Raw genomic sequence first — 20,750 nt, 5'->3', positions numbered from 1 at the left:
ATTGTATTAAAATTTTAATTTCTGCAATCATATTTATTTTCAAGTCTTTTCTTACTGTCAGGATGTTCCTTTTTCAAAGTATCCCATCCTCCAATACAGTATTTTCTTGACCACCTCTTAGAAAGCTTAATATTATTAATTTATTATGAATTTCTTTTGGTTCCTAAGCTCAGTCTTCCTAGATAGCTGTTTGTTTTCCGTATTTTTATCTTTCATGCCATTGATTTTCTTCCTATCTCTGATGGTTTTTGATTTTTCATTCATTTTTTTAAGAGTGAGGTTCTAGACAGAGGTGAAGAGAAAGAATAATGAGGAGGGGAATCTGGAGAAACTGAAGTACAGTGCTTTCCTAAAGAGCTTCTAAATTTACATTTTGTATTTAGCCCTCTTCTCATTTCTACCCTCTACTGTATAACTCTAATCCTAGGGTCTCTCTGGGACTCTGCCAGTCAGATTAACTCTCTCTGAACCTTTAGTCATCTCCTGCAAATTCTGAGATGCCACTTTGATGATCTGTGTCATTTGTTAACAGGCTTCCTTGTCTCTTTAGATCTTTCAAATATTTTTCGAAATATCTTGTCTGCTGATGGTTTTTCTCCAGGTCACTTCAGTATTAGAAATTAATTTCTCGACTATTGTTTCATTAAGGTTTCAGGAGGAAGACTAAACAAATACTAATGCTACTATCTTCTTAAATCAGGAGTTTTATCTACTTTTGGCTCTGGCTCTGGACTTACCATTCTGATTACCATATTCTATTTTCCCAAATTATTTGCCCACAAAATCCATTCTCCACGAAATGACCATAAACATCTCACAAAATTCTAGTGTTTCAGAGACCAGGTGTGAAAAACACTAACATTTTATTAGGTACATTACTCGTCATGTTAAAAAAAAAGTATCTTTTATACTTGGTTTATTAATATGTATTTTGTTAGGAATGGGTATTGAGTATTTTCCAGTGTTTTTTTGACGTTTGAGATGATCACCTTAACCTAGAATTATGATTAATTAGTTATGATTATTACAGATTTACATTTTGAACTATATATTTTTAAAATAAACACTACTTGGTTATAGTGAAATGTTCCTTAAGACAATGCCAAATTCATTTTGTCACTATCTAGGACTTTCGCACATATGTTCACTAATGAATATCAAATATGAGGCCAACACATACAATGGTGAGCAACATGCACACACTCTCATCATGGAGCATGCATTCAGTACTTTAAATGCTTTTTAAGATGCTAAGGGTTGTGCTAGTTTCAAAAATTAAGCTAAGAACCTCTCCATCATGCTTTGGATTTAAAGCACAAGAATTAGCTCTTTAAGAATTTTTAAAACTCACCCATACATCTGAGTAGGCTGGATGCCTTTTTATTTTGTGATACAGAACTTTGGCATCATTTTTAAGTCCTGTCTATAGCTATTAACCTAAATCAGTTTTCTACCTTTTTTGAGTCCTTATCTTTGTTTTCCTTGAAAAGTGACTATTTCATTTTGGCATTAATATTTATTGGCAGAATGAAGTTGTATAAAGTATTTTAATAATTTTTAAACCTCCCTTTTAAACTACCAACTTTATTAGTGACAATATTCCCTTACCTGTTACATTTCTCTAACTCTGTCAATTTTATTGGTATTGCCAAAAACCAGTTTATTATTGGATTATGAGAATATCTTACCAATTTACTATTTTAACAATTTTCTCTCACTGTTGTGGCCTCTCCCATTGCGGAGCACAGGCTCCGGATGCGCAGACTCAGCAGCCATGGCTCACGGGCCCAGCTGCTCCGCAGAATGTGGGATCTTCCCGGACCGGGACACGAACCCGCGTCCCCTGCATCGGCAGGTGGACTCTCAACCACTGCGCCACCAGGGAAGCCCTAACAATTTTCTTTTTAAAACCTGTTTTCTAATCCTTTTGTTGTCGTTTTATCTTTAGTAATTTCTTCTTCCTAATTTCAATTAATTTTGTTTATTTCTAAAATATTCAAATAAATGTTTGGTTTATTTTCATTCGTATTTAATAATAATTTTCTTCTATAGCTTGGTCTCTTATCTTACAATTTTAATACATAGTTTCTTCATTGTCATTATGTTCAAGTATGTAATTGCAATTTTACTGTCCTTTTAGACTCAAAGGTGATTTATAAAGACATTTTGAAGTTTTCTACTTTTGTTTTTTCGGGGGACTATCCTGTAAATATTAATTTTTATTTAGCTTTATTCCATCATACCATCTTTACTTAACCAAATTTAGCTCATCCTTCTAGGCCTAACATATGTGTCATCTCCTTCAAGAAGTCTTTCTTCTACCCTGCTGTGTCCTCTCCCTTCTCTAAATCTGTACATGTATCCCTTTATATTTATACCACAGGGTTTATATATCTTCCTCCTTCCCCGGCTCGACCTACCCTCAAGCAATTTCATTCCTTTATGAGATTTTCAGTTTAGCTCAGTACTTTGTGAGTTTTCACAGCAAGATTCCATTCAGTGCAACAAATATTTATTGAGCATCTAGGAATAGCGTTAAATGAAAGGTATAATCCTGGCCTTCAAGATTAGTAGGAGAGATGAACAGGTAAAGATATTAAATACCCAAGTGAGCTTCAAGAGACTTGGTTAGGTAAGTGAAGGTAACATCATGTGTATAAGTAGCTTACAGACCTTGAAAATAAGGACAAAAACGTTCAAAGGAGGAAGAGGGGAGCAAACGGCCCTTTAGGTACAGCTCCACCGTAAATTGCCTAATAATTCAACCCAGTGCTTATCAAAATATAATCCATAGCACCTGCCTCAGAATCACTTGGCGTTTGTAAGGAAAAAAAAAAAATCTTAGATTCACACCTACTAGAATCAAAATGAGGGATATTTAAATCTGCGTTTTAAACAAACTCCCCATGTACTTAAACCATCCAAAAATGTAGAACACAAGGCAGTGAAATTTCGCAGACCTCTTTCGTAAGCCTCTCCCTCCTTCTAGCCAGAGAACAGCCTGCGGCGTCTCTCTTCCCTTCCCGCCCCGTCTCCGGACACTGGCCCACAAGCCGCAGGCCTTCTCTCCTGAGGCCTAGCTCAGCCACCTTCCGACCGAAGAGCCAAACAGACACTCAGATCCTCGCTTCGCAAAGAATTAGAGAGAAAAAGCAATAGGCCAATCTAAAGGGCCGTAGGCGTAGCGGGGGAGGCCGGCAGGGAGATCTCTTTGATTGACGCGAAAATTGCCCAATGAAAGCAGAGGACTAGTGACGCTTTTGCCTCAATGGGCAGGACATTAGCGATTTCAACCAATCCAGCTCAGACGTGTCTACCTTGTGGGAGGTGCTTGAGGCCGCGGAGGTCGTTGGTGTCTGTTGAGCGGCTTGTGGAAGTCGTGCTACCTTGGGTAGGGGTTAAAATCGTTCTCGAGAGGAACGTCTCTGTCCGAAGAGAACATGAGTTTAGCTCTGAGGTCGGTAATGAGCAAGCGGCAATGCTCTCCACACCCCGCCGCGGGCCCCAGGGCGGCTGTGTGTGGAAGGGAGGCAGCTTGGGGCCGAGGCGAGGAAGGGAATGCAGTTTGGGACGAGAGGAGAGAGCTTTGGCCAACCTTCCCGGGCCCGGACCCCTCACCCTGGAGGCTCTGGTGAGCTCCGCACACTTCTGCTGAGGTGGTCATTTCTGTCAAGGCGTTGGGCTTTGGACCGCCAAAAAGCTGGGCTGTCTTAGTCTCGGGGAGGCAGTGTAATATCGCGAGGTTTCTATGCGCGGTGTTTGCGGGAAACCAGGCCTTGGAGCGTCCCTTGTTTCAGTTCCTTGTCAGCGACTTCCAGCTCGCAGACCTGCTAACATACTTACCCGTAAATTTTGGAAATAACACAAAACCCTCTCCTCGCTCTTCTCCTGCGGCCATGCTTTACGGTATAATCGGAGACACATTTTAGTGATTATAGTTGGTAATCTATTAGTTTCTTAAATGTCTTAAGCTTCTTTACCTTTCCTTCAGTTCCAACCTCTAACGCACTGTTTGTTGCCTCCGCCCCCAACCCCAGCTAGAAGTTTTACCTTAAAAATGTCTGTGTAGTTACGTCACACTAAAAAGGTACCGAGTTATAATAAGGGATAATCGTGGTATCCTTGGATGGGGTCAGCTGTTGGTGGGCTGCGAACTTGTCCCTTCAGAATCTTGGGAAGAAAATGATCCCCGGGAGTTGCAAGTTTGTGTGAAGTCAGGTCTCTTGTGAAAGAACTTCCTCAGCTTTATCATACCTCTTTTGGTCATTTTTAGTCGTCTCTTGCCTTTTTGGGGGTAGATTTCAGAGAACAATACAACTTAAAATGCAAATAAATAAACTCCACTGGGTTCTACATGTTTTAAATTTATAGAATTCTTCCGTTTCAAAACTTGTTCTTATACAAGTTTTGTAGCCCCATTTGAAAATTTGGAACACTTAGATCGGCACCTCTTAAGGAAGACATTTCTGGCTTTTACAGTAAATTACTTTCTTAAAGTTTTTCCAGAGTTTATGAGAAATTAAGTCTAGATGTATATGTTAAGTGAGATTTACAAGACTGTTGACTCTTCACATTATTATATAGAATTAGCATAAATATTATGTACTTTTTTTGGTGCTTAGTATTCATGGTATGCTTAGGTTCATTATTTTGGCTGATTTGTTAATATTAATGGGAGAAATTACAAAGAAGTGCCAAACTGTTAAAAATGTGTAATCTAAAAACATTTTAACCCACAATGCCAAAATAGTAAGTTAATTGATGAATTAGATGTTTTTTACAATGATTTTGATAATTATAAGCACTATAAAAGTAAACCTAATCTATAGTGATCATCAGTTGTGAATTCTTTTTTTTTTTTTTTAACAGTCTATATTGTAGAATGATGGGGATATGGTTGCTTTGTTTTTTGTTGGGGTTTCTGGCATAAAACTAGTGTTTCTTATTCACAGTTCTTGTTTCTTCCACAGTAATATTAGTGGGAATAAATACAAAGCTAGGAAGAGGGAAAGCTAGGTCCTCATTTCTTTTAATAACCTGTAACACTTTTCAGTTTAGGAAGTACACATTTATAGCAGCCTAGACTATAAAATGAGCAGGGCTTTGACTCACGTAGGGAAATTTTCTTTATATTTTTACAAAGTACTTCCTTTTTCGAAATTTAGAAAATTATTCATTGGCTAATTTTTATTGCATTTTTGGTATTTTATTATTTAGAAGCCTAGGAGAATAGGATTAAAGTGGACTAAATAGACTTTTTTCTTATCATTTCATAGAAATGAGCTTGTAGTAGACAAAACAAAGAGGAAAAAAAGAAGAGAACTCTCTGAAGAACAGAAACAAGAAATTAAAGATGCTTTTGAACTTTTTGACACAGACAAAGATGAAGCAATAGATTATCATGAATTAAAGGTAATATACTTAAAATATATCTTTTTCTGTTAAAATGATTTGCATTTTTGACAGTTGATTAAAAATATATTTTTAAATGTTTTAATTAAACTGATTTTGGAAATATGAAACCATTTTAAACATTTACCGTTAAGTGCTATAATAAAATTGAATAGTACTCAAAACATCTTTTTAGAAACTGCTTTTCACATGGTAAAATGAATAATATTTTAACTGTAAAAATATATTCCTACGAAGGGGCTTATTTTCTACTCACATACTTAAATAATTTGAAACTATAGGTTTTAAACACTTCTAACTATATTCCTCTTCCCACTGTGTTTTGTTTTGTTTTGTTTGGTGATCCATTGATTTTTCAGATTGAGGGAGTGTTATTTGTTTTTTAATTTGAACATGTTATTAACAGTCTCAACCTATTTTCTCTGGTGCAAACAACATAAGTGATGTCTGGTGTTGACACAATGCTAATGGGGAAAAAATGTCAATTTTAGGTTTTAGAATTATTTATAAAGAACCAAGGGGAAATTGGTGTTGAAGGTAGTTTGGGTCTTAAACTCAGCACAATGCAAAAGATAGTATTTTTGTATCTCTTTAGCTCACTTTTCCACTGTTTCTTTTAGTTACTCAGCTTCAATCCATTCTTTATAATGTCTCTTCCATTTGTTGCTATTCTTATTATCTTGGTTTGGGATCTTATTTTATATCTGGAACTTCCTAAATGGTTTCTCCATTTCCTGTACACTATCATTAGATTCGTCTTTCTAAAATTCTTTCATCATATTATTCATTGCTCATAAACCCTTAGTGGCTCCTCATTGTACACTGGATAAAGTTCAGATTTTTTTCATTTGTATTGAATGCCCTCCACACTTTTACTACCACCTACTTTTCTCATTTGCTAGCTGCTTTCTTCCTCCTGATCTTTTCCCATTCAGGTAAGGTAAACTGCTTTGTTCATTTCCTTTAAGACTATTTTTTATTTCTGTGTGTGTTTTAATACTAGTCATTCTTTTCTTCTACTCTACTTCATCCATATACGATTCAAGGAACAACTCGAATCTCTCCAAATAAGACGTCTTTAACCAGTAACATCTCTCCTTCCTGTTACTAGTAACTAGATCTCTTCTTTCTCTAAGGTTAGGTTCTTAGACCACCTACTTGATAACTAATCATGTTGAGTCTGATGAAAATTCTTATTTTAATTTTTATAATCTCTTCTGTTGTATAACTTTTTAATATTTAGGGTATGCCTTTTTTTTGGATTTGTTTGTTAATCCTTTGAGAAAAAATAACTTATTAAAATTATCTGTGCACTGAAGTCAGTACATTGTAGAATGTATTCTATAAACACTCACTGATTAGTTTGTCATTAAAAAAAGGATATATAAATGAAAAAAATTGCTATTTAATTTCAGTAATGAAGAAGAACTATCACTGTTACTTTAGAGACATAAAACATGCAAAAGAGTGTGTGTTTTATTGATGTGTTGTCATCTTTTAAGTAGTAAAAACTTATTTAAGAATTGGAATTCACTTCTTTTGTAAAAAATGTTTATAATTTGCTTTTCCCTTTTAATCCAAAAGGTGGCAATGAGAGCCTTGGGGTTTGATGTAAAAAAAGCTGATGTACTGAAGATTCTTAAAGATTATGACAGAGAAGCCACAGGGAAAATCACCTTTGAAGATTTTAATGAAGTTGGTGTGTATTTTACAATATTGTAAAGACTATTTTACAATAGTCTTTGTAATCAGCAGTTTGTTAGGAAATTATCTGGTTACTATCAATAGTTTTGAAAGTCTCTGGGTTATGGAATTTTGCTATTGAACATTGCTGTGTAATGTGGATCTTATTTTGGGGTTTTTTTTTGGTACTCTTTTTTTTTGCTAATTTTCAAAGAAAAAATAAGATTTATAGCTTCACTGTAAATGGGATTTATCTTTTTGTCTTTTGTTCTGAAGATTTTAACCAAGGAACTATTGTGTAGCTTCTCCTGGGAAGATGTCTTTCCATGTAATATGTACCTATATTATGTGATAGAACTAAAAGAGTGATCAAAAAATTATTTCTCACAGTAAAAGATAAAATTTGGTATATTTTTGTTTGGAAAATATTTCCCAACACCATCCTAGTATGTGATTTTCGTTGGCAAAGTGGAAGGAGAGGAAATTGGTAGCAGTTGGTATCTTTAGCTGTATATGAAGTGCATGCCTTCAGGTTGACAAAGCTTATGAGGGGCTACCTACTCTGGATGACCTTGACATCAATGAATAAAGTCATCTCTTTAAAGTTGCTGGTGGGGAGAAGATTGTAGTAAGGGAGGCAGTTGGCAGACTGGGAGCAGAGGACATTTTAGAACAACCCACTGGGTTATAATATCAGCATATTATTTAGTTATTTTTAGATATTTAAAAAATCTAGGAAAATTCAGTTACACACAGAGATACAAACCCTTTATTTTAAATATTCAACAAGAAGTAATATGAGAAACAAAAAGAAATGGCAGTTAGTACGTGTGAAAAAATAGATTCATATCATTAGTAATTTCTTTTAAATCTGAAAATTCAAACCAAAAGGAAGGAAAAAAGAAATTAAAGAACAAATAAATCTAAAAGACCAAAAAGAAGCACTGCACAGAAGATCCCCAATTTATGAACTAATAGATGACTATTTAGAGAGGCAGCTTGTCCCTTTGGAGAGGATATTCTTTTTTTTTTTTCTCTAGTTCGTAGAATTATTTACTTGAGAAGAGGTAGAGAGCCATCTTTATTTTCCCAGTATTGAAGCTTTCTGGGGTTTATGATCTTAGTTCAAGTTTCAACTTAGATTGTTTATAGAAACAAGGATCAGGATACAGTAGAAATGATACTACTAGGAAAGAGCTATAATTCAGGTACATTTGGTACAGTGTAGTGGTTTAGCATGGACATTTTGGAACCAGGTTGCCTGGGTTTAGATCTTGGTTTTGCCACTTACCAGCTGTGTAACTTGGTCATTTTACTTCTCTGTGCCTCATTTTCAGCTATAAAATGGGGATAGTTGTATTATCTCATAGGGTTCTTAGGAGGAATAACTAAGCTAAAACTATGTAAAGTATTTAGAAAAGGGCCTAGTATGTAGTAAGTTCTATTAAGTGTTTGTTGTTATTATTACTTCAAAAATTAGTCTTTGTTTCAATGGCTGGAAAATATATATATCACTGGAACATAAAAATATTCTGCTCCATATATTTATATTTTTATCATTACCTTTTTCCTGTAGTTGTAGGTTATTTTAAGCACTATTTGCCTCTAGTAATTTTACAAAACACATTATTTCATCTTAGGTGAATACAGTTTTAAAATTTTGATTTTTATTAGCAGTTGAAGCCAGAGTCCCATGTAATCTCTACCTTTCCTGACCCTGCATCTCTTCTATGTTATTAACAGCACAGAAATACTGGGTTCCTTTTAGAATAAATGGTCATGAGTAAACTTCAGCCTGACTTTCAAAGATCAACCATTTGGCAGGCTTAGTACATACTTTAACTATCCTAAGGTTACCTATTGAGAATATCAACTGTCAAATAAAATTTTATTACTATTTGGGAATCAAATAATCAAAAACTATTACTTTCCCCATTTTTTAAATCATTTTAAAATAGTAACTGGCCACAGATGAATATATGTTTTATAGTTTGGGACAAATAACTCTAAATCAGAATATTTGAATCTTACTTTTATCTCCTATCTATTACTGTTTAAGGATATTGTTCCACAGATATTTACAGGTATTTCTAGATAAAGTTTGGCACTTCATATTCTTTCCAATGCTAGAAAAAAGTATTAAAATATACTTAATGTAAGTTTAGAATTTAGACAACCTGAGGCTTGTGAGTTACAGGTGTTTTAGGAATTGCTGCTTTAAAGTAAGACCAAGATAAGTCAGCTATTTGTACTTATCTATTTTTGGCATGTACTATTTATTATTTTATTGCCTATTTAGAATAGAATATTATATTGTTTTTTGTTTTGCATAGCAAACATTTGCTGAATTTTTTGGCATTCAGTACTGTGCTGGGGTGAGGGAGGGGAATTAATCACAAGTTACTAAGAGGTTCTTTCAAGGAGTTTACAATTTAAATGCAGGTGATAACAAGCTATGATGCTCTGTGGTGACTTATAATTTTGTATAGGGCAGTAGTGGCATACTACAGCCCTTGGGCCAAATTCAGCTGTTGCCTGTATGCTGCCACATCCATTCTTTTTTTTTTTTTATTTAATTAATTAATTAATTAATTTATTTATGGCTGCGTTGGGTCTTCGTTGCTGCGTGTGGTTTTTCTCTATGTGTGGCAAGCGGGAGCTACTCTTTGTGGTGGCTTCCCTTGTTGCAGAACATGGGCTCTAGGCACGCGGGCTTCAGTAGTTGTGGTGCATGAACTTAGTTGCTCCGTGGCATGTGGGATATTTCCCGGACCAGGGCTCGAACCTGTGTCTCCTGCATTGGCAGGTGGGTTCTTAACCACTGCCCCACCAGGGAAGTCCCTGCCACATCCATTCTTTTATGCTGCTTTTGTGGTACCATGACAGAGTGAGTGGTTGAGACAGAGACCTTATGCTCCCTCGCCGCCCCCCTGCAAAAAAAAAAAGCCTAAAATATTTACTGTCTGGTCTTTGGCAGGAAAGTTTGTCAATTCCTGATCTAGAGCAATTGAAGACTTTGCAGAGGGGATTTTTAATTTAGGCTTTGGGAACAGGAATAGGATTTCATCACAAGGGGAAAATTGTGGGAGGGGTATAGAACGGCATTCTAAGCAGAGAAAACAGCAACAACAAGGAGTAATAACAGACATGTAGCATGTTCAGAAAACTTCAGTTAGTCTCCTGCTCTAGAGGATAGGGAAATAACTGGAAAGGTAGGACTGGGCCAGCTAGGTAAAGTCTTGCATGACACAGAGTTTGGACTTTAGTCAGCAGAGGATCTATGTCAGTTTTTAAAGAAGAGGAGATAATATGTTTTAGAGAGGTAACTCTTGAGATTATTAAAGATGTGTTGGAGGGAAGAGATTGCAGGCAGAAGATACAGTTGGCCCTCCCTATCCCTGGGTTCTGCTTCTGCGGATTGAAAATATTAGGAAAAAAAAATTCCAGAAAGTTCCAAGAAGCTAAACTTGAATTTGCTGAGTGCCTGGCAATTATTTACATAGCATTTACATCATATTTACAACTATTTACATAGCATTTACATTATATTAGGTATTATAAGTAATCTAGAGATGATTTAAAGTATACAGGAGGATGTACATAGATTATATGCAAATGCTATCCGTCCCAGATTTTGGTATCTGAGGGGAGTCCTGGAACCAATCCCCCATGGATACCATGGAAACTGAGGGATAACTGTAATAGACTTTTTATGCTGAGGGTGGTGAGAATAAAAAGAAAAGAGGTACATTCAAGAGTAAAAAAGGTGGTAACCTCAGTACTCTAGGATATAAGTAACTGGGTTTAAAGTTTTAATGTGATGTTTTTGAATTTGCTTTATTAAGTGATTGTTATAATGTATAAGGGCTAACTATTTTGAGTAAGTACCTTTCTGAGAGTATAATTAAATCATTTGAAAATTGAGTTACATGGACAGAAATTTGTGAAATAGATTGAACCTATCTTTACTGCTTGTATGTCAGTCAATTTATTTTCGTTGAAAAATAAATGTATTTCTTATAATTCTACTTTGTAGGATAAGAATAGAAGATTAAGGCATGGAGGATAGTCACCATAAAGTTACAATGTTTTAGCTGTCCAGAATGATGGGTATTTATAGTTCCAAAGAAAAGTTGCATTCTAAGGCAAAGTATTGATAAAAGATTATATAGACACATAAGTCTGAAGTAACTAATACAATTAAAGCACCAGTGGGATAGGAATTTATACATCTTGGAGCCCCATCTGTTCCCCAGATCACCCTGTTGCTTCTTTAAATACATTAATATTTTCAGCAAGCTGCTTTTTTGGTTCACCTGTCATGTAAATTATTTAATTGGTGAAGAAAATTTCTTAACACTTTTTTTTTCCTTGTCCTGCTTTTTTGTTGGGACTAAATTCAAAATAAGTTGAGTATGAGCCATAGAGTTAAGTGTGGTATTTTATTTTGGTGTTATGGCTGTATATATGCCAACTCCTTTTTAACTGAATATTTATGAGCTTTGATGATTTGCATACTTATAGTAATATACTTCAATTAGTTACTTGGAAGACTTTTTGTATAAAATTAATGGATAAAAGAAAACTATTGAATATATGTGCAGATGATTTAACGTTAGCTTGAATAGGTGCTTATTCTAAAGCTTATTCAACCAAATATGATGAAAACAGCAGCAAAACAACTATTTGTGGGGGTCTTGAATTGTATTTTTCTTCTGGGTACATTAAATATTCCAGTATTTTCCATCTATAAGCATTTGCAAATTTTTAGTGATTCTGTAAACGTCAACAGGACTGAGTTATTTTTATTTTTTTATTTTTTTGCCGTACGCGGGCCTCTCATTGTTGTGGCCTCCCCTGTTGCAGAGCACAGGCTCCGGATGCGCAGGCTCAGTGGCCATGGCTCACGGGCCCAGCTGCTCTGTGGCATGTGGGATCTTCCCAGACCGGGGCACGAACCTGTGTCCTCTGCATCGGCAGGTGGACTCTCAACCACTGTGCCACCAGGGAAGCCCAGGACTGAGTTATTTTTAATGGGACAGTGAAGGTCATAAATACGTCTTGTTGTAGTGGTAGACTAGCGTGTAGAATTACTTCAGAGATATTTCCTTTGATATTTTCAGAATTTTATCTAGTAACTTAAAAAATTTTATACCACAGATTTAAAAATTTCTGTTATTATGGCTATTGATTAAAGACTGTGGTTATATTGAAAATATTAAGTTGACTCTATTATTATATATTATTACATTTAGTATTTTAAAATAATTATTACTATTGAGGCTTGAATTTACTCACATTTAATTTTAATTAAGCTGTCTGATAGTTATTATCTTGATGAACAAAATGGATTTGACTTTAGAGAGATCTCCTTTTCAGACCTTTTTTTTTTCTTACTACAGTCAGATTTAATCCTTTTAATAACTACTTGTGAGAAACCAAGAGGTTCTTTTAAATCATGAGGATATGAATGGAATTTTCATCTACTGTCTGAGATTGTGGTTGTATTAAATTTGAAGAACAATCAGTATTAGTATTAAGTTTAGCCAGCAAACAACTTTTATCTAGTTGGTTTTAATTGTTTTGTTGGTATATCATCTCTACAACTAGGTTACTCATAGACTTGTGTGCTTGATGTCAGTGGAGCCTAGTACAATTCTTGATAATAGTAAACCTTAAATATGATATAAATGTAGTTTTCAAAATTTTGCTTATGTGTGATATAATAGGATAAATTGTTGATAATGTAAAGGTTAAATTCTAAAATATGGATTTGGTTTTTCTAATTTTCTGTTTATCTCTTTGGGCTTTTGGACTTTGGCATTTTTATTGTCAAACTAAATGTTGACAGATTCATAGCTTTAATTCTCATCTAATAATTAGTTGATTTCACAAATGAATGCCTTTGAGACTATAAAGGTTTACTTTTCGTATTTTTTTAACTATAGTGACAGACTGGATATTGGAAAGAGATCCACATGAAGAAATATTGAAGGCATTTAAACTATTTGATGATGATGATTCAGGTAAAATAAGCCTGAGGAATTTGCGACGTGTTGCCAGAGAATTGGGTGAAAACATGAGTGATGAAGAACTTCGGGCTATGATAGAAGAATTTGATAAAGATGGTGATGGAGAAAGTAAGTTTTGAGTAAAACATATATTCCAAATATGCCTACTGTACACATATGGTAATTTTTTCTAAAACCAAATGATTTTCAAGACCCTTTGCAAACTATTTAGTGTAAATGTTTTTCATCCTATAATGGGATTTTTACATAAATATTTCACATACTCAGTTTAGAATGAAGCAGACCTTTAAAACCAACTGTACAGATTATAGTATGAGCTTCCACACTTCAAGAAACTGCTTTACTTTTCTTTGAGGTGAAATATCTCCAAAATTTCAGCCACTCAGTAAAGATTCAGCCTTTAATGTCTTCTTCCTCAACCTACATGCACGTCTAAGTTCTGTTGAATCTACCCTCCAAATATTTTTAATCTGTTTTATTTCTTTGTTTACTGCTACTGTCCTAATTCAGGCCCTAATTTCTTTGTAGGAATGTTATCATAGCTTTGTTCATTATTTTCTTGAATGCCTGCTGGGTACAGTGTTCTGTGTGCTGACTGGTGCTACCCAATCAAAGAGGCTGATGTTGTCCCTGCTCTCACTGACTTTACAGTCTCTTGTAGCTTCCTAATTGCCCTCTATGCCTGTAAGCCTCTTTTCTCTTCCTGATTTGTTCTAGCAGCATTCTTTTCCTAAAATGCAGGTTTGGTGATGTCATTTTCCTGTTCAAACACTTACGATGATTCTTCAGTGCCTATGGAGTAAAGTCCAAGGTCTTCTATGATCTGTCATACCATAACTATCTAGTTTTATTTCCCACTGTATTCTTCTACTTTCTACTTTAACCCTCACCTCCCATATAGTATACACACTTTGACAAAATATACTCTGTCCTATCTTTTTATGCTGTGCCTTTCATCTCATGCTATTCTTTAATCCTAGAATGCTCTAATTGCCAATTGCTGTCTGCTAAAATGTTAGTCGTTCTCTCAGGTTCATTTTAAACTCCATCTTTTTCTCAAAAGCCTCCCTCAGCGGTCTCTGTTTATAAATTATGAGATTTCCATTAAGGGCCCATAACATTTAGAGAAATAAACTATTTTGACCTTTTGTACACTGCCTTCTGTTAATATACATGTGTGTCTCTCCAGTTATATTGTGAGCCATTGAAGAGTAGTTTGGAATCATATAGTGTGAAAGGCCTGAGGCTTTAAAATCATACAGACCTGGATTTGAATTGAATCTCTACCAGTTACTTAGTAGCTCTGTACTTTTGTGCAAGTTTTTAACATTGTCTGAGTCTCAGTTTTCCTATTTATAAAAATCAGAATGATAATACCTTTCCAGATGGTTGTGAGTATTAAATGAAGACAATTGAAGGTGCCTAGCATTAAATGTAAGCTTGTTTTCCTTTTTCTTCTTTATATTCTCCTGCATTTTCTTGAACATGATGAGTACTCTGACGTTTGTTGACTTAAGCAGTGAGGAGTGTGCGTTACAGTAGATATATGTTGCTATAGTACCAACTATTCATTTTTACATAAAAAAAATATATATCTAAAACCTTGGAAATACTGGCATGCTTCAATAAGGAAATAAGACAGTAGCAAATAGTTATCAGCTCAGATTGTCCATTAGAATTGCGCATTATTGTGCTTTCTCATTATGTGACTATTATTTAAGCATTATACAACTTTTCTATTTTTAGTATTGGCTCTTTGAAGGTATCAATATAGTTAGTTATATTTTAAAACAGAGATGATTAAAACTTGAGAAAACTTAAAGGACTTCTTAAGCTGTAATTCTAATATTTGGATTGATAATCTGCTGTCTTCACAGTTAAAAAATGTTTGTGTCTTCCCTAGCTGTTGATTATTACCCTAAATTAGCTTTAAATGAGTTCCTTTATGTAAAGGTACTCTCTTCAGTGGTAGAGAGAATCTTGGTATGTCTTTTTCATCCTCCAGCTACTTAATATGTGTCAAACGACCAGAGTTATAAACAGTTTCTTTTTCCTGTACTAGGCTCATGCAAGTTAGGTTTTAGTTATTAGCTTCATTTGACATTAGAATAAAATACCAGTTAGTAACCTGTTCTTAAATTCAAACTTCATGTGAAACTTTTCTTAGAAAATGTGTCCATTTCTTGCATACCTTGCTCTACCTGCTGCTTTTGAATTTGAGTTCACACCTGTGCTCCATTGCTGGGAGATTTATTTTAGTACATCCTTAAAACATTTCTTTGGTCCTCACTGCTTGCATTATTCCACTTTAAGTCACTGTACACCTGTTGCTTGGGCATCCTACTGTCATTTATTCACATGACTAACAGGCAAATAACGCTTTTTTTTCCAAGTGATTGATTACAAATAAAATAACAGGCAAATAACACTTTTTTTCTTTTTTCCAAGTGATTGATTACAAATAAAATACACCTGACACATCTTTTATTGTTAAGACTTGTCTTTTTTGGGGGGGATAGGAGGGTGGTCTTATCATATTAAAATAGTCTAATCCAGTAGTTTCCAATCTGAGATGTGGGTATCTAGGGGTGGAGGCCTTCTGAGGTATTGTGCAGGGTCTGGGAGTTCATGTATGCATCAAATATTGTCTGTAGACCATACGAATAATAGCATTGCACATGCATACATATACTGCTTTTTTCAGTTATATTTAAATGCTATTGTGATTGATTGCAGAGTTTATATAGCTATTTGACATTATCTACTTCTCAAACGAGATATACTAAGGATAGCTGTTATTGTGGCAAGTCCAGAAAATTATTATTGAAAGGCATTTTCATATTCAGAAACAATGAGAACTCCAACCCTAATCTATTTAGTGTGGCTTTGGGTTACTGCCTTAATTTATATTGGGTTTCTGTAGCTATCTGAAAATCTGCCCATTTTTGAAAAAGTGGGAAGTTAGATTTTATAATAATTTATTAATCTGATCACTTAATCTGGTTTTTTTTTTTTGGACTGTAGGCAGAATTTTTCTTAGATATAACTAACCTGTTTTCTTTGTATATGTTAAACTGGTAAAGATCATAATACTTTGCTACCTGTTTTGGACTTCAGTAATTGTTCTGTTTTTACGAGTTTTTCACACTTCAGTATTTGAGAGCAATGAAAATTTTTTTTTTTATTGTATGTATAGAATAATAAACATGGTGAATGAGGAATTAAAGGAAAAGAAGACATAATACAAAATATAAATACAGCTGTGGTAATGATATAGAAAGAATCCCTCCCAAGATATATAAAATAAAATACAGTAAATCATTTTGGAAAAGTGGAAGCAACATTTAAAAAACCAAAGTGGACCATCTTCTAAATAATTATGATGAATGTTAGCATTTGTTTAGTACTTTATATATGTTAGATTCTGTGCTTAGCATGTTACATTGTGGATTATGTCGCTTAATTTACATAATAGCTTTTGTGAAGTGAATACAATGTTATACCCATTTATGCATAGGATACATGTATATATATAGATGAGGAAACTAAAGCTCTGAGAGTTTAATAACCTGTCCAAGGTTATTACAAAGCTAATACATGGCAGAGCCAGACTTAAACTCATACCTCCATACTGACAATATGCTTTTAGCCATAACACTGTATTGCCTCTTGTGCTGTAAAGTAAAATATTAATTAGGTTTCTATGTTTATGGAGTTTTTAAAATTGCATACTATTATAGGAAACAGTGTGTTAGTAAAATATTCAACTGACACTTCAGATATTAAAATTTGTTTTTTCCCCTCAAAGCCAGATGGTCTCTAAGGTACTTAATTTCTCTAAAATTTTTTATTTTAATGACATGTAATAAGATTTACCCTATGAAATGATTGATTTATGAAAATATTATTTAAAAAGGCAGTGTAGAAAAAAATGAAGTGTCATGTATTTTTGATTCAATATATATTTTATCAAATGCCTATTTTAAGGTAGGTATTGTGTTCCTTACATCAAGGAACTTGATATAAGTATGATTGATAGAGAAGGTTATAAAACCAAATGTATAAAGGCATCACAGATTCTCCTAATTGTCTGAAAGTCTCACTGATGATAAAGGACCTAGTTTAAATTCCTTAGCCACTTTCTTCCCTTCAGCTTTTAGGTTCACTTTTTTGGACTTAAGTATTTTGTTTTTAGGTATGAAATTATGGAATAGTTTAAAATACTTTTGAAATGCTACAGTGCTTTAAAGTGTTTACATATAAATAACATAAATATTGATTTGCTTTGTTTTAGAACTATATGAAGCTTAATTTGGAATTTGAGTATTGAGAGTTTACAAATTGAGGGAAAAAAGTTTTAGATCTTTTAAGTAACAAAACATAAGTACTTTTCAGATTTTGAATATTTTAATCATGGCTTTATTATGCTATTAAAATAATGTGTAGTCAGATCATTCCAAGGCTGCTTTCCTTATGTTGTTTTTCTTAAAAATATACCCTTGTTTCCTGTTTTGGTCTAGATGCCTCACTCTAGATTTTTCTAAATCAGGGGTTCTTAAATGAAGGTACATATTGATGAAATTGTTTAAAATTTTTATATATTTTGATTTTCTTTTTTTTAACTAGGGAGAGAGGGGTCATAGCTTTCATAAGATATTGAAATGTATTCGTTTAACTGCAAAGGTTAAAGATCAGTACTACAATTTATAAAATCACTGAAAGTATTTTCAGTTTTGTATTACAGGTTTTGTATTCTGTTCTGTGTCTATCATAGTGTCTTGTAGATGTTTCATATTGAATGCATGAATTCTTGGTTATTTATCAGCTCCTGGATGGCTCATTCCTCTTAACTCCTTATAGCTTATTTTTTGCAGTATTTTTTTCTTTAACTATGTTTCAATTAGTTTTTCTTTAAAATAGGCTTTTAAATATATAAAAGTTCCAAAAAACAATGATTTGACTTTTTTTCTAATTCTAATATATTTTTATCCTTCAGAATTCTAACTTACATGTGTGATATATTTAAGCTTATTTATTAAGAAAGGGTTTGCTAAATGAACTAGTACAATAACGATTATCAAGAGAGTTTAACTATCTAAGAAATTTAAAATTTTGTTTTTAAAACTATTTTATTGTGTATACATATTATGATTATGATGAATTTTTTGTTATTTATATACTATTATGTCTTTTTCCTAGCTAATACTATAGAATATTTATATTATTATATTTTATGTATTTTTGTATTCATGAAGTTCAATTTAATTAACATATTCAACTTCCTACCAAAGAAGTAAAAGCAAAAAGCTATGTTTTGGTTTATTAAGAATTTTGTATAATATAAAATTTAAAGATACTTAGTAAAATAGTAATAGTGTTCTCTGAAAAAAATTTGTATTTCTGACTTACATTTTCTTTCTTACCACAGTAAATCAAGAGGAATTCATTGCTATTATGACTGGTGACATTTAAAGAATTACAAGGATAAACACTAAGAATGTTGCAGTTATCATCTTATATTCTATTTTTGTGCCTGAAGCCGTGTTTAAAAAAAAAAACAACTTAGTTCTTTTTTCCAAAAGGACCAAAAATAAGCATCTTATGTATTCATATTTTACTACTGTTAAGTTTCTTTATATGAACAGTATTGTTAGTACTCTAATAGTTTAGCTTTGTATTTATAATATAGCTTTTATATATAAAGTTTTAAAAATTGAATCATGTGGTACACATTTTTTGAAGATTTTTTATTTAGCATTAGTAGTCACTTTTGGTGCACATGTTTTTCAGACTTTCCTTAATAAAATGTTTATTTTTTAGTATTTCAAAATTTGGTAACTTTTCTGTTTATTTTGATTCCAAATGTCTGCTAACCCTCAAGAGTATCTTTCTTAAATCTTTTCTCTATACATGGTTGGTTTCAGAAACGAAAATTGAAATATAAATTGCAATAGAAGAGCACATTTTTCCATTACAAGTTTGACATTTGATGTTTCAGTACAAAATGATGACTCCGTATAGGCATAATTCCTTTTTCATGAGTCATGTCTTTCAGTTTGGAGGGAAAAAGTATTGTGCATATAGACTCATTTATCCTCATGTATTCAATATTATGTTCTGTAACACTTTTGGTGTCTTAAGTTATGACAGTTAAATCTGGATATTTCTTTCTTAAACTAATTGAATATAGTTTGAATCATCTAACTTCTTGACAAAGTGAAAGATTTAAATTTTGGAATTTTGATCTGTTAAGATAATTATCACTCAATTAAACGTCACAGTGATGAAAATAGGAAACTGTAAGCCACAGAAATCATTTAAGGCTCTGTTTTAGCTGTATAAAGGAACGTTCTGTGATTCACCAGGAAACAGTGGAGACAGATTTTCCACATACTGGTGGGTTCTTCTTCCTTGTAGAAGTGTATGTTAGGGGGAAACACGTGGTTAGGGGAGATAGGTCATAGTAATAATTTGAGGCACTTTAAATGTTGTGAGCCTCCTAGAATATTACAGAAAGAGTTATCCACTAGAAATTTAACAAAAAAATCAGTAGAGAATAATGTAACAGTGGTGATATTTCAAATAGTTATCTAGAAAGCAAGTTAATTGTTCACCATATTAAAATTCAGTTTTGAATATGAAATCAGTGTTCACAGTAATACCAATATCCAGGGCAACAAATAGACTGTGAAATTTAAAAAATTGTATCACGTTTACTGATGAATTTGCCTTCTATATCTCAATCACAAAATATGTTGATTTCCAGGAAATTGAAGAATAAAGAAAATGAAGAATAAAACACAAACATGTATCTAGGCTTGCTAGTCTTCTACCACTTCATTGGAATAAGTAACCTAAGGTACTTTTTTGTCACTTACAGAGATAACTTCTTTATTCTTAATATAAATGGTTACTCCTTGGGATGCCAGCATTTTGTTTCTTCTTACTGTGGGTTGAGGGAAGAGTGCTCACTTCAGTTCTTTATGTTTGTGAAAGCTTTCTCCTACAGAAGGGTATGAATTATTTTCAAGTTTTTTCCAGTGTTAATAACCGTAGAGTCAGAGGCTTATAAAATTGGCTAGTAGAGGTGGCAATAAGAAGAAAGGAATGAATTTGCTTTAAACAAGAAGGAAATGGAGGTGGGTATTAGTCATTTACCATTATAGTTATATTTATTATACAATGGCATTTCATGATGTAAGAAAATAACTTTCTTGCTAAACTTACCTACTGCATCTGCTGTTCTGGTATCCTGGTAAGCTTTGATAGTTTGGGATTTGTCAGCTAAGATCTTGTCTTACATGTAAACCATCAAAGCCTACTTTAAGTTATGTGCCTCTTAACAGCTCCTAGATTAGGGTCTGGCGGTAGGTAGTTGGGGTGGGGAGGAAATCAAAAACATATTTGTTATGCAGTTAATAGGTGGTGTGGGTACTACACTAGGCTCATTTAATCGTTCACTGCAGGAAATTCATACAGCACTTCTAATGGAAGACTTTCAAATTTAGTTGATGCGCCAGTGTTAATGGTCTTGCATTAGCAAACACCATGATGAGTTAGATGATCCAGTTGAGTTGCTAATTTCCTCAACTCCCTAAACCATTCTGTCTGATGCTAATCTCT

The 20,750-nt window shown here is 33.5% G+C and overlaps 1 protein-coding gene across 1 annotated transcript; it reads left to right on the top strand.

Moving 5' to 3' along the window:
- The first annotated feature begins 3,330 nt into the window (after positions 1-3,330).
- On the top strand, positions 3,331-18,948 carry CETN3 (centrin 3). Its single transcript, XM_024734371.1, has 5 exons — positions 3,331-3,457; positions 5,277-5,412; positions 6,997-7,111; positions 13,044-13,235; positions 18,556-18,948. Exons 1-5 carry the CDS (start codon positions 3,441-3,443, stop codon positions 18,597-18,599), a joined length of 504 nt encoding a protein of 167 aa, XP_024590139.1. The 5' UTR covers positions 3,331-3,440; the 3' UTR covers positions 18,600-18,948.
- The last annotated feature ends 1,802 nt before the right edge of the window (positions 18,949-20,750 follow it).

This window comes from Neophocaena asiaeorientalis, unplaced genomic scaffold (assembly GCF_003031525.2).
Source record: "Neophocaena asiaeorientalis asiaeorientalis breed wild unplaced genomic scaffold, Neophocaena_asiaeorientalis_V1.1 scaffold184, whole genome shotgun sequence".
In the NCBI taxonomy this organism is placed as follows: Eukaryota; Metazoa; Chordata; class Mammalia; order Artiodactyla; family Phocoenidae; genus Neophocaena; species Neophocaena asiaeorientalis.
The sequence above is the reverse complement of the archived record's forward strand: the minus strand, read 5'-3'. Positions and strand labels throughout refer to the sequence as shown.

What these genes read in the sequence shown, in the direction of transcription:
- CETN3 (XM_024734371.1), top strand. An exon ending in TAGATTATCATGAATTAAAG is followed by an intron (nt 5,413 to 6,996) that starts GTAATATACTTA and finishes TTAATCCAAAAG; the next exon opens with GTGGCAATGAGAGCCTTGGG. An exon ending in TAAAGATGGTGATGGAGAAA is followed by an intron (nt 13,236 to 18,555) that starts GTAAGTTTTGAG and finishes TTCTTACCACAG; the next exon opens with TAAATCAAGAGGAATTCATT.